Source organism: Labeo rohita, chromosome 3 (genome assembly GCF_022985175.1).
Source record: "Labeo rohita strain BAU-BD-2019 chromosome 3, IGBB_LRoh.1.0, whole genome shotgun sequence".
Taxonomy (NCBI): domain Eukaryota; kingdom Metazoa; phylum Chordata; class Actinopteri; order Cypriniformes; family Cyprinidae; genus Labeo; species Labeo rohita.
In genome coordinates this window covers 23,256,118-23,270,963 of record NC_066871.1, presented here as the reverse complement: position 1 = coordinate 23,270,963, position 14,846 = coordinate 23,256,118, and the positions used below count along the sequence as shown (strand labels likewise).

The window sequence follows — 14,846 nt, the reverse complement described above, 5'->3', positions numbered from 1 at the left end:
AACTTGGAAGGCGATTTTCTCAGTATTTTGATTTTTTTTGCACCCTCAGGTTTTCAAATAGTTGTATCTCGGCCAAATATTGTCATATCCTAACAAACCACAAATCAGTGGAAAGCTTATTTATTCATCTTATTTATACAGCATAAATCTCAATTTTAAAAAGAACTGACCCTTACGACTGATTTAGTGGTCCTTGGTCACATATTTGGCTGAGATACAACTACTTGAAAATCTGGAACCTGAGGGTGCAAAAAAATATATAATCTAAATACTGAGAAAATCCCCTTTCAAGTTGTCCAAATGAAGTTCTTATCAATGCATATTACTATTCAAAAATGAAGATTTGATATATTTTCGGTAGGAAATTTACAAATTAGCTTCATGGAACATGATCTTTACTTAATATCCTAACGACTTCTGGCATAAAAGAATAATTGATCATTCTGAGCCATACAATTTATTGTTGGCTACTGCTACAAATATACTCATGCTACTAGTCCTGACAAGAATGTGGCCAAAGTGTACTTTTTGTTTAGATACTGTAGTAGAGGGAACGAAGCAGACCTGTAAAAGGCCTGCAAACTTGACAACGCCCCAGCCAAGCCGTTTCGAGTCTGGTTCCACGAGACTCATCTGGTACACATCCACAGCCAGGAATCGCTGAGCTTGAACCCCATCTTTACTGACCACCATGCAAGCAATAAGATCACTGTTATCTACAAAGGAAGAATAAGGTTGAACAATTGACAGTTAATTCCAAGGGTCCTTGAACAAGCCTGCGTTAATCAGTAAAAAAACAAGCCATCAATGTCAAAATTCAGACTTTGAATGGGAACACTGTGTAACAACTTCATGCTTTTAAAACAAACCCAAATTTGTACAAATACACAGGTCCACCATACTACGTTAGTAACCTCAGCTCACACGCTTCAGAAAATGTAGCATTGAATTCTCAATTTAACCACCTAATCTATTTCCAAAGAATCAGTAGGCCTTGCACAACTAAACATAGTCATGAACTACTTATTAGTGTTTAGAAAATGTCAGAGCAGGGTGGATTCAATCACATTAAAGAGTAACTGAGTGAGTGTTAACTTGGCATGAAATCAGATTGTACTCAGACATGCGGGAGTTTTTAAAAACACTCCAGTGAGTCATGACCTACAGAGTGCATCGCAGCTACTCAGGTGGGTGGAGAGGGGGGTGGGGGAAGAAGGGGAGGGGTAAACAAAGAGAGGTAGGTCATCAACGTTTGAAGTTGGTTTCAAGTAGACCAACTAAACTACTAATAACCAAAACAGCATCGTCACAACTGAGGTACTATGACTTTGTGGCAGTTTCTCTTTGTGCTATGAACTTCCTTAGAAGTCACACTAATGGGTTGAGGAATTACTTCAGAACTGAAAGAGCGAGCACTGTTCTTCCTTTTAACTCGTAGCCAAATGTAATGACAGAGAATTGTGTTGTCTCTGGGGAAGATGAACTGCCCTTATACCAAGGAATACACACTTCTATGTAGCTACTGTCTGAGTAGTTAAGCAGACAGCTGAGGTACAGTAGTTCTCCATTTTTTACAGCCACAAATACCATTAAGCACACCGGCTCTGTGGAATCTCATATCCTAAGGGCAATCATGATACACTTCACGGGTGGTTACATGTGGTTATGTTGGCTGATTCATGATGGAAGTTGTATTTTAAAAAAAGAAACAGAACAAAGAGCACTCACTGCAGTGACTATAAATGGCAGTGCTTATATGGAAGCTAGGTGACATCATTTAGTCATTCGAACGAATCGAATGAATCATTCATACTTGTGAACCAGGCTGATCAATTCATTAAAAGGAATCTTCTCTAAAGAACTTGTTACGTAATCAGCATCACTAAGCAATAGTTAAAGCAAAACAAAACGAACATAAAAACATTACGATATATACATTTTCAAGATTTTTAAGATAAGTAATAACCCTTCTTGTCATTAATTACTCATCCTCATGTCGTTCCAAACCCGTAAGACCTTCGCTCATCTTCAAAACACAAATTAAGATATTTTTTAATCAACTCTGAGAGATTTCTGTAGTGAAAGCACACCAAAGACTGGCACTGAAGAGAAGAAATTGCTGATTAAAGTCGTTCTTTTTGTTTTCTTTGCGCACAAAGTATTCTCATAGCTTTATAACATTACAGTTGAACTACTGATGTCATATGAACTATTTTATTGATGTCTTTACTACCTTTCTGGGCCTTGAACATGTCAGTTGTGTTGCTGTCTATGCAGGGTCAGAAAGCTCTTAGATTTCATCAAAAATATCTTAATTTGTGTTCTGAAGATGAACGAAGGACTTAGGGGTTTGGAACGACATTAGAGTGAGTAATTAATGACAATTTTCATGTTCGGGTGAACTATCCCTTTAAAGAGTCAGTAACTTCGATAACTGGATACTGATTGTAAAAACATTTTACAAAATGGAAGCTCTGGTCCTTGATTCTGATTGGTTGAGCAGTGTTTAAAGCTGTTGTATATTACTCTACAAACATACACCTTTGTTTACAAACCACTTTCTTGCAACCACAACTGTATCTGAGGAACTACATTGTTTGGCGGAAGAATAATGTTTTTATTAATATCATTACACGCTCCATTTTAGAGTTGTCAAAAGGTACCGGGTTCGGTAATTTCGGAACCGAAATTTTTAAAACGTCCATTTCCCGCTCACATTTGAGCGCTGTTGAGCCAATTTTTAAACATCGCTGATTGGTCATAGTGTTCACGCGCTCAACAGACATGACTGTGATTGGCTACAATGATAAGCGCTTCACGCTCCTCACCGAGCACTCACACGTAAGCACAATTTTAAAATTTCAGTACCGAAAGTACCGAACCCGGTACCTTTTGACAACCCTACTCTGTTTTATTTTGTGAAGCCTTACAACGTAAATGGAATAACCGTTTTCTAAAAGCAAGAAGCCCTTTGAAGCCGTGGTTTACAGTGAATTTATAACAGCTAATGGGGTCCGCTTCATGTCATGCCTAATAATGCCCCTTAGCTGTTATAAAGTCACTGAGCTTATTGCTTTTATATTCCATATACGTAGTAAGGTTTCACAAAATAAAACAGAGCAAATAAAGTGTAATAAAAACATCATTCTTCCATCAAACAATTTGTTTAGGTCTGATGTCACGCATCACCACTTCCATCTCCAAATACCCTACCAGATTCCACGAGAAAATGTGATATCACAATGTGATATAATACTACCAAAAAATGATAATCCTACCCATTAACTTAATATCGAAATCCCAGATAGCCAGACAACGAAAATATAAATATAAATAAACTAATGTATAATTGATTTGTGTTTGGGATGCTGTGGAGACTGTAGTGTACACTCTAAATTTAAAAACCTTTAGCTTAAATATTTAATATGAATAAACAGGGCTCATAAACGGCTGCTGAGATAGTATTCAAGTGAAATGAGTTGGGGCTCAACCCGGAAACAGCATTCATTGGTGCGCATTACATCATCACTTAAAAAAAGCCTATGTAATTTCTCAGAAACAGCTGTGGTTGCAACAAAGCTGTTGCCGAGAAACAATCAAATGTAAACAAAGGTGTATGTTTGTAATTTACAACAACTTCAAACATGGTGAAAACCAATCAGAATCGAGACTTTATAAAAAAGCAATAAGCCCTGTAAAGCCAGGGTTTACAGTGAATTTATAACAGCTAAAAGGGTTCCGCCTCATGTCGTGCCTAACACCGCCTCTTATCTGTTATAAAAATCACTGTAAACCACAGCTTCTTGGGGCTTATTGCTTTATTGATTCAGAATAAATCTAAATAATCATTCAGATAAACTTGTTTAATTGAACTGATTAATTGGAAAAAAAAAAAAAAAAAAAAAAAAAAACTTACCAAACCTGTACAAATTTCTTTCTTCTGTTGAACACAAGAGGAGATGTTTTGATGTTGGTTATGAACATTCTTCAAAATATCTTCTTTTGTGTTGAAGAGAAGAAAGAACCTCATACAGGTTTGGAGAAATGTAAGGATGAGTGAAAAGGACAGAATTTGCATTTTTGGGTGAACTATCCCTTAAGATGTGTGAACTCTGTGTGAACTCTGTGTATTCCACGACAGTTTGGATATGTTGAAAAACATCGCTGTTTTACTTTTGTTTGTAAAGGGCATTTGATCTTTGCACGTTTACTTTCTAAACACTGGGTCAGTACTTCTGCAGTGATGTAGGACAACTGGAGGACAAAACGAGATGTGAGTTTTTCGACATACCCCTAACTGTCTTGAACCGGAATACACAGAGTTCAAGCAGAGCTAGACAAGACGAGCATTTGAGGTTAAAAAGTATATAAATTGTTAGTTTTTTTTTTAGAAAATAACCAATTGTTTTGCTAGATAAGACTCTTCTTCCTTGGCTGGGATCGTTTAGAGCCCTTTAAAGCTGCATCTAAACTGCATTTAGGAAGTTCAAACTCAGGGGCACCATAGAAGTCCACTATATGGAGAGAAATCCTGAAATGTTTTCCTCAAAAAAACCTAATTTCTTATTGACTGTAGAAAGAAAGACATGAACATCGTGGATGACAAGGGGGTGAGTACATTATCTGTAAATTTTTGTTCTGTAAAAGAACTTCTCTTTTAATAACTTGGAAAACCTTAAAATAAACTTCAGCACATCACAAATGAAGTTTTTCTACAGGACAAATCACTCACCCTGGATATGAGTAACTGAATCAGACCTTCCAGACACCAACAGCTAAATCAATACACTGAGTTACATCCTGTGTAATTTCATGCGAAAATGTAATGTGCATGTCTATTTTAACAAACCTGAATTAATAGAAGAGATTTCAGCTCTCAACCAAAGTGGGGGTGGGGTGTTACATGCAAAAGTACCATGTGACTAAGTGTTTAAGGTGAGAAACCTTTTCTGAGAACTTCCTCAGAAAGTGTTCACATGTCATGTGTAATAATAATTATGTATATGCATGCAAAAAAAGAAACAAGAGCACAAAGTACATTTAAATGTAGATGCAGCTCTTTCAGTTAATGTGTTCTTTAAAAAAAAACACAACAGCACAGAGTGGAAAATATTCAGCAAGAATTCATGTAAGTTCACACAATGCACTGTGATGTGCCTGCTGTGTTGTGTGCATGCATCATTTCCTGCACGTCTAAAAATAACACAGATCAGTGGCACGTCAGGTTCTCAGGTCGGTCTGTCTGTCTATCTGTCTGACTGTCTCGCTCGTCATTTCAGCGAGGCACTTGTTCCATCCACTCACTGATGAGCCATTCTAAGATTCACATTAAAAAGGACATAAAAAGGACAATGTTATCACAAATCATGATGGTGCAAGATGAACCAGCTGTAGACTAGTTACTGTGAAGCTGGGGGATGTACAACAGAATTTCCAGATAGGAAAATTGGACATGATTTTATATGTGGTAAAATGCTTTGCAGACAAACAGTGGGGCCCAAAAGTTTGAAACCACTAGAGAAAATTATTTATTTATTTATTTTTTATTTAATTTATACACTTTTTCATTACCATGTTATATTATATTATATTATAGTACAATAATCTGGGTGAAAAGTTAAATCAAGAAAATAATTATTTTTTACAATTTGTTTTGTCTCCGTTTTGCTTTATTAACAGTAGGATCTAAACTCCATGATCTACATTTGTATAAAATCTGGTGATCATGTTATCTAGCAAGAGCTTATTTTATGAAAATTTAAAAAAATAAATGGTTCACAGATTTGTTTGAATGAATCACTGGATTTGTTCACCATCAAAATGGCTAATTTTTTGTATTTAGAAACTGTCAAAACAGAAATTGCTCTGTGAAATTGCAAATTCATCTGAATTATTCAGTCAAATCATTCATTTTATAGTTTTTGACATTTTCTAAATGAACAAATGTTTCACAAATTTGTCTGGACTATTCATCAGATCAATTATGAATCAAAACTATTCATTTTTGGGACTTTGGCTTTATCAAAACACATTTAAATTAGATTTTCATCTTAGACATTTGGACCCTACTGTATGCGATCTTGTAAAACCAAGTTTAATGTCAGACTAACCGACTTAAATCAACATCGTCTTGACCTAATATTGCTCGTCACAAACGAAACCAGTTCAAACCCATAGCGAAAACAGTCAGCCGATGTCATGCCTTGTGCATTAACCCTTTTATGCACAAACGGCTGTGAGACAGGAAGCTGCAGTGGGCTGATTTTGGCAGCAAAATCAGAGCTTCCTCCCACCTGCTCACACTTCCAGGGCCCGTTCTGCCCACTCTCTGACCAGGCTGTAGGTGCTTCTCAAGCAGCCTTACTGTTAGACGCCAGATATACTGGAAGAGCTCAAGGCTGCTGCCCACAACAGCTGCACCAGCTCTAGCAAAGGCCTCGTGTCAGTGGAAGGTCTGAGTCAGTTATCTTTGCACACACACCCCCTCTTACCTGTCAAAAGTGAGAGGGCCTGAGATAATTAGGACACCTGGACACAAGACCTGAGCTGAAGCTGTTAAGACCCTCAGCTTCCATGCAACGCATCAGGGGTGAAGTGAAAAATCGGTTAACAGTGCAAACCCACAGATTGCATGAAAGAGCTGCATAGGCGGCGAGAGTGCGATTTCATCATGTGTGGTAAACACTTCGCGACTGAGTGTGAGATACAACGAGGAAGGTCTTAACGTGGAACTCATAAGCAAGGAGATGGTCGCAGTTCATGAGAAACGTATCGATTTCACGTTCTTTTTCTATTAAAACTCAACCGAAGGGCTGCAGTTTCATCTTTATCTAACTGCACTTTATCTGATACCACAGAAACAAGAGCTGGCACACAATTCAGTTTATGTGAATCACTCAGCTGTAGATGTCTGTTATCATGTTATCACAAAGATTCAGATGAAACTGAGAGGTAATGTTTCTGATGATAAGGCAGGATGTTACAAGTGAGGTAGGATTCATAAGATTTCGGCTATAAAAATCATAAAAACAAACAAATTCAGGTTTTGTAAAGAGCATAAAGGCTAAGAAAACCAGGACTGGACAATAATGTCCTTGAGCTAGGTGATAAGAGGTTGCCGAATCTAACTTTTATGGGTCGTTTACATTTTTAAATGATCCTATTGTGCTTTTTCACTTTTTCAACTTTAGTTAAAGTGTAATGTTGCTGTTTAAACAAAGATCTTCAAGGTCACACAGCTCTAAATCCACTTCAGATGAAGGTGATCTCTTTAACAGAAACTACTTTTCAAGAACTACAGCAAACAGCTTGTTTGGACTACAGCGTGCTGCTTCTGGATATTGGGAAGTCACAATGTCACTCATTTAAAAAATGGAATATGCAAAAATAACGGGGTGGGGCCTTGTTTTATTTTTAAAAAATAAAATAAAATAAAAAATAAAATAAAATAAAATACATTAGAAATAAAAAATAAAAATAAAATATCTATTATTATAGTAGTTTAAATCTTTGGTTATTTTAATTGTGATGATTTTGGCTCACATTTAACAAAAACCCACCAATTCACTATCTCAACAAATTAGAACACTTCATAAGACCAATAAAGGCAAAAAATTTTAGTGAACTGTTGGCCTTCTGGAAGGTATGTTCATTTACTGTATATGTACTCAATACTTGGTAGGGGCTCCTTTTGCAGGTCTGGTGAGTTTGCTGGCCAGTCAAGCACACCAACACCATGGTCATTTAACCAACTTTTGGTGCTTTTGGCAGTGTGGGCAGGTGCCAAATCCTGCTGGAAAACAAAATCAGCATCTTTAAAAAGCTGGTCAGCAGAAGGAAGCATGAAGTTGCACCCCAAATCATCACAGACTGTGGAAATGTAACACTGGACTTCAAGCAACTTGGACTATGAGCTTCTCCACCATTCCTCCAGACTCTAGGACCTTGGTTTCCAAATGAAATCCAAAACTTGCTCTCATCTGAAAAGGGGACTTTGGACCACTGGCAACAGTCCATTTCTTCTTCTCCTTAGCCCAGGTAAGACGCCTCTGACGTTTTCTCGGTTCCCGGTTCTCTTGGTTGGTTGTGCATCTTTTTCTTCCACACTTTTTCCTTCCACTCAACTTTCTGTTAACATGCTTGGATACAGCACTCTGTGAACAGCCAGCTTCTTTGGCAATGAATGTTTGTGAAGGATGTCAATGATTGTCTTCTGGACAACTGTCAGATCAGACCAGTCTTCCCCATGATTGTGTAGCCTAGTGAACCAAACTGAGAGACCATTTTGAAGGCTCAGGAAACCTTTGCAGGTGTTTTGAGTTGATTAGCTGATTGGCATGTCACCATATTTTAATTTGTTGAGATTGAATTGGTGGGTTTTTGTTAAATGTGAGCCAAAATCATCACAATTAAAAGAACCAAAGACTTAAACTACTTCAGTCTCTGTGCACTGAATTTATTTAATACATGAGTTTCACAATTTGAGTTGAATTACTGAAATAAATGAACTTTTCCACAACATTCTAATTCTCTGAAACATCCTGTAAAATCCACGCTTGCAAATGTTCTGCATCTGAGCTGCAAAACGATTAGTTGCGATTAATCGATTTAAAATAAAAGTTTATGTTTACGTACTATGTGTGTGTACTGTGTATATTTATTATGTAAATATAAATACACACACACATACATGTATATATTAAGAAAAAAAATGGTAGATTTATATGTAAAATATAGGGCTGGTAAACAATTAATCGCGATTAATTGCATACAAAATAAAAGTTTAAGTTTGCCTAATATATGTGTGTGTACTGTGTGTAATTATTATCTATTTACATACAAATGTTTTTAAAACATATATATACATAATAAATATACACAGTACACACATACAGTATAGTATGTAAACAAACTTTTATTTTGAATTGCAACTAATCGTTTTGCAGCTCTATTCTGCATGATCCTTTTGTTCCTAAAAATCCTCAGGATCTGATTCGGGCTCGAAATGGTATGGAAAAATTGATGCTATCGTTAATCTTTGAGCAAATGGAAGCTCGCAGTTATGGTAAAAGGCTTGACTTTTCCAGAACACGTTCTCAGTGGTTCAGCAATCACAAAGCAGTGGGCCAGCTAATCAATCAGAACACATTTCATATTTCAGAAGGAGGGCTTTCATCGAAACAGGGACTAACTAGCACGTTTGAGACAGACTAGGAAGAAAGGTGCTGCAATAATGTCAAATATGTGAAAACAAGCATGATTGTATAAACCCCAAAAACTAAATCAAGACTTCGTAAGGGCATAAGACTCCTTATAGTCAGAGTTACATTACAGCTGTATAATTCCTAGGCATCATGACAAGTTAAAAATCTATATTTTTTTAAGAAAAATGAAAAATATCTTTTTATCTGTTCTAAAATGTATCACCTTTTTGCAAGTTAAAGTCATAGTTCACCCAAAAATGAAAAATTTTGTCATTATTTACTCACCCTCAAGTTGTTCCAAAACTGTATGAGTTTCTTTATGATGAGCATAAAATATTTTGAAGAATCAAATCAAACAGTTGCTGGTAGCCACTGACTTTCATAGCATGGAAGAAAAAACTATGGAAGTCACTAAAAATGTTGTTCAGTTACCAACATTCTTCAAAATATCTTCTTTTGTGTTTAGCGGAAGAAAGAAATTCATATACATTTGGAACAACTTGACGGTGAGTAAAATCTTGGCAGAGCAAAAAAAAATCCCTACAGTTGAGATTTGAAACCGGAAAATGTTTGATTTGCACAACCAACTCAATGAGCATGAGGTTTATGTGACTCTAAAGGCCTTACTGAGGTCAAGCACATCATCAGTCTTGATGAGATCCTCTGGTCGTGTGAGAGGAAGTTGAGTTTCTGGTTCTCCCTGCAGCTGCAGGGACAGCGAGCGCAGCATGAAGAACACACGGATAGCCTGTAAGGACACACACACACACACACAATTAAAGCTCCTACAGCAACTAAGTAATCATAAACATGCAGCATCAAGGATTTAAATCTTCCTGGAATTTATGTCCAACATCAGTAGGTTTTTTCTAAAATATCCTTGAAAACGTTATCAATGCATCTCAAATATTAAAGGGACAGTTCAGACAAAAATTTAAATGACACCATGATTTACTCACCCTCAAGCCATCCTAGGAGTATATGGCTTTCTTCTTTCATACAAACACAATCAGAGTTATATTTAAAAAAAATGTGCTGGCTCTTCCAAGCTTTGTAATAGCAGTGAATGGGTGGAGACTATTTATCAAGTTTTGTTTACAGGAGCAAATAAAAGCAAAGTTTCATAAAGTTTAGAAAGTTAATTATGGATTTTGTTCTTAAAAAAAAAAAAAAACATTGATGCGCTTTAGGAGGCCTTTATTTATACCTGGAGCCACATGGAGCACTTTTCATTGGCTGTTGATATTCAGTAATCCATTCTCTGCTATTATAAAGCTTGGAAAAGCCAGGACATTTTTTAATATAACTCCGACTGTATTCTTCTGAAAGCAGAAAGTCATATACATCTAGAATGGCTTGAGGGAGAGTAAATCATGGGGTAATTTTCATTTTTGGGTGAACTGTTCTTTTAAAATATTATCAGAATTTAATCAGAATTTAAGTTCACCTGTGACATTACCCAGAGTTGCCCTGACATCAAAGTTTCAGCACTGACACGTGTGAAATTTTATGACTCTTGGCAGCACTTTCAAAACTAATATAATATTGAATAGTCTTTTATGTAGAAAGTTAAATATTAAAGACACAGTTAAACAACTGCTCACTTAAATAAACAATGCTTACAGTTTTTCCATGTACATATCAAATATAAAATAACACTGCTTAAATTACTGTTACAGTCTGAATGACTGACACATATATAATAGTACAGATTAAATTCTGTTGAATTCATAATGAGAATCGGCACTGTAAATAAAGCCAAAGTTTCTTTTTCTCTTTAGGCCAAAACTGGTGTTCTCGTTTAACCAAGAAGTGCATTTGACCATTCATGTGCACAGCTGCATCACCAAATAAGCATATGCTTATTCAAAATCAGCTGCTTGTCATTTAGACCAAATTAAATTGACACTCTGTTATTACCAACATAGCAGAAAGCCTGGCATTGTTATATTTCTGAAGCACATGAAATCCATTTCTAAAACGCTTTGGACAGTTTCCCAGAAGACAAACGGTGCTCACTGGCCAAGAAACACAGGCTTCCACGGATCGTGAGAAAAGGTTCAGGGAGGATATTTGACAAAAAAGCCAAAAAATTTGATGAAAGGCCACAAGACCCACCCATATAATTCATTTTGACATCTTTCAGAATGAATGTACATGTGCATCACTGACCCTGCGAGTCCTCTCGACATCTCCACAGGGCAATCGCTTCACAAAGTCAATGCCGGTAAGGGGGGTGCCAGTGGGAGGAAGTAAAATGGACGCATCCATCATAAGATACTCCACGTTTAGGGGCTTATTCTATATACAGAGGACACACAAACAAAAAAAAATAATAAACATTAATCACTCTATGGGCTTGCTGATCTTAGTCCAACAAGCACAAACATTTATTTTGTTAGACAAACACCCTCTTGGCATTCGTTGGTTTAACATGAACATCACAGTTATGTTTCCCAACATTTTACATTCAACAGCAATGAATCATTTACTCATTCTCATCTCATTCCAAAACCAAATACTTTCTTTCTGTGAAGCACTAAAAGTTAATTTTTAAAGAACATCCTGGCCACTGTTTTTGAGCTACAAGCTACAAAATATCATAAAAGAATACAGTAGGATTTCAATTCCGTAGTATTTTATAGATCATATGATCTGTTTTCCACAAAGCATATGACTTCGAAAGATGTAGAATATAGAGAAGTCATGTTGGCTTCTATGGTAAAACCTCAAGGCCACATTATTTATAACTGCTGGAAAATGAGTGAGCAACTGCATTTTTATTTATTTATTTTTTATTCTTTTCCATTCCATGGAAGGATGAAATGAGCATGAGTAAATGGCAATAATAATTTCAGTTAAGCTAATTCTTTCAGAAAAGCAACATTCCCAGGAAACAATGTTTTGTAAGAGGAAGTAGTATGAATGTAGTGTGCATTAGCAACTCCTTATCCAGTAAATGTCTGATAGATAACAGAGACTTCCTCTCACCTCAGAAGCAGGATGTGTTGCTGCATCATCAGGTTGTGAAAGACAACCAGAGTGAGGTTGCAAAAAAGACAACATTTGTGTGTTTAGCAAGGAAGCTTACCATCATGCTCCGGTACTCATCCTCAAACATGTCCAGGAAAATCTCCTCCCCCTGCAGGAAGAGAAACATTACAAGGAAAACAATTACCATAAAAGACATGATATATTACTTTACAAAAGTTTGGAGTTCATAAGGACACATTAAATTGAAGGACACACAAAATCCATCAGCTGCCAGCAAAGACATTGACAAGGTTAAGATTTCGAATTTTATTGCTGTTTATTTAATTTTAGAATTGTCTGTTCAAAGAATGAATTCAAACAAAACTCTTAAGCAATACTGTATTCAACAGACATTTTGAGCAGCAAATCAGCATATTAGACTGATTTCTGAAGGATCATGTGACACTGAAGATTTGATTAATCATGCTGAAAATTCAACTTCATCACAGGAACAAACTACATGTTAAACTATAGTGAAAGAAAACGCATTTTACCTTGTTCTAATATTTCTAATATTATCTGTTATTACTATTTTTACTGTATTTTTTCATCAAATAAATGCTAGCCTTGGCAAGCATAAGTGACTGTTTCATGAACATGAATGATTAAAAATCATAAAAAATTGGCCACACGTTACAATAATGTTCATTAGTTAACATTAGTTAACATCAACTAAGAATAAACAATATTTTTACAGCATTTATTAATCTTAACACATTATTAAAATCAAAAGTTGTGTTTGTTATTACACTGTGAAATAACATGAACTAACAAAAAACAACTGCACTTTTATTAACATTAACAAAGATGAATAAATACTGTAATAAATGTACTTTTTGTTGTTTGTTCATGTTAGTTGTATTGTAAAAAAAAAAAAAAATTAGCAGTAGTGTGTATTTAAAAAAAAAAAAAAAGTCAAAACTAAATCCCACTATACCTCAGGGAAAGGTAAACATCACTTCAATCTAAAAAAATGAACAGAAACACTTTACAGGTGTCATTTGTTAATTATTAACTAACATGAACAAACAATAACCAATACATTTATTATATCATTTATTAACCTTTGTTAATGTTACTAAAAATAGTTCATTGTTTGTTCATGTTAGTTCACAGAGCAGTAACTAATGTTACCAAACAAAACTTGTGATTTTGTAAATGCTGAAATAAAAATTAATATCAATAAATGCTGTAGAAGTATTGTTCACTCTTAGTTCATGTTAACTAATAAACCTTATTGTACCTTGTTACCAAATTAATTAAACAACAATAACCCTCTTCCTAGACCAATACAACTTATTCTAGGATGACTACTGCTATATTCCGATCTTAAAAATGAATTATTATTAATAAGTTAATCGACTTGGGTTACCATCTGACGCCGGTACTGTCGAGAGATCATTTGTTAACGTGAATCAGTGTGAACATTCAGTTCCATGAAAATCCCCATGGGAAGGATGAAGGGAGGGACATGATGAGAAAAGGTGGTAATATACAGAATTATAGAGAAAATGAGCATGAGTTAAATTATTCAGAACAGTCTGACTCCTTCACATATACAGTACAAGTCATTTTTGGTCACTGCATAATTCCCATGCTTTCACTTCTGTTATTTCATAGTTTTGACTTCACTATGTTACAGTGTAGACAACAAAAACGATAAAGAAACAGTAGGTGTGTCCAAACCCGTGACTGCTGCTCTACGTGTCTGCCTAGTTTCTTGGAAGAGCTGGGACACCCTGATCCATTATGAATGCGCACAGGAAATGTAGATGAGATATCAAAACATAGGTCATCCCAGGGCCTTCCAAAACCCCAGAACAGAACACTCAGTGCTGTGATTATTTACATACAGTCCGCACTTGATGTTTTGGATTGTATCAATTGGAATGCGCAGCCTGCATAATGCATTCTGGAAGGGATCTTTCTTTGAATTGTAAAAGCAAAACTGGCTGCTGTTCTCACGTACGTTAAACAGAATCACGCCAGAGCACTCAAATTTCATGTGAGAAAACGACTTCAGGGAAAACAAAGAAAAAAGTGCTGCAGGCTGCTGTAAAAGCTGCAAACACGTTGTTCTTCCACGTCAGGACAAATACCAGAGTGGCCAAAACAAAAGCTGAATGCACTAGTGTGCTTTGTTGTCTTAATTGTAGTTTGCTTTCACAGAAATGTCTCAGTGTGAAAAAGCCACCAAGAGCGCTAACAAGTTTCAACAGGAAGCTGTTGGGATTTTCCCAAATATCAAAACAGCAAAGTCTTTAGGATGAGCTGTCTGAGTTTAATTCTTCCTCAGACTTTAAAGGAAATCAAACACAAGTGATAATTATGAGAATTATTAGTAAGAAGATCTGCTGCCTTGAACTCTCCGGCTTCCAGTAAGCACCTGAGTGTACCGGTGACTTTTATTTGTTCCGAAATAAAATAAAAGAGCATCTTGCCTTATAAAACCGCCTCAGAAGGTGAAGACTCTCTTCTCGGGCACCCTAAAAAAGAAAACATCATCTTAGCAATTGCATGATTTGAGTTGCGCAATATAAACAAGTAAAATGTCCTACTTCCTATAAATCTGTCTACTTTCAAAATAAGAATGAAAGGAACCGTTACCCA

The 14,846-nt window shown here is 36.0% G+C and overlaps 1 protein-coding gene across 6 annotated transcripts in view; it reads right to left on the bottom strand.

Annotated features, from left to right (window-relative positions):
* clec16a (C-type lectin domain containing 16A) overlaps positions 1 to 14,846 on the bottom strand; it is a 68,856-nt gene that overhangs the window by 17,793 nt on the left and 36,217 nt on the right. For all 6 annotated transcript variants that reach the window (XM_051100972.1, XM_051100964.1, XM_051100968.1 and 3 more), the window contains 5 exons: positions 14,678 to 14,722; positions 12,295 to 12,345; positions 11,376 to 11,504; positions 9,831 to 9,951; positions 565 to 716 (listed from right to left, as the gene is read on the bottom strand). In XM_051100972.1, the coding sequence (XP_050956929.1) occupies positions 565 to 716; positions 9,831 to 9,951; positions 11,376 to 11,504; positions 12,295 to 12,345; positions 14,678 to 14,722 (498 nt within the window). The remainder of the gene's footprint in view (positions 1 to 564; positions 717 to 9,830; positions 9,952 to 11,375; positions 11,505 to 12,294; positions 12,346 to 14,677; positions 14,723 to 14,846) is intronic.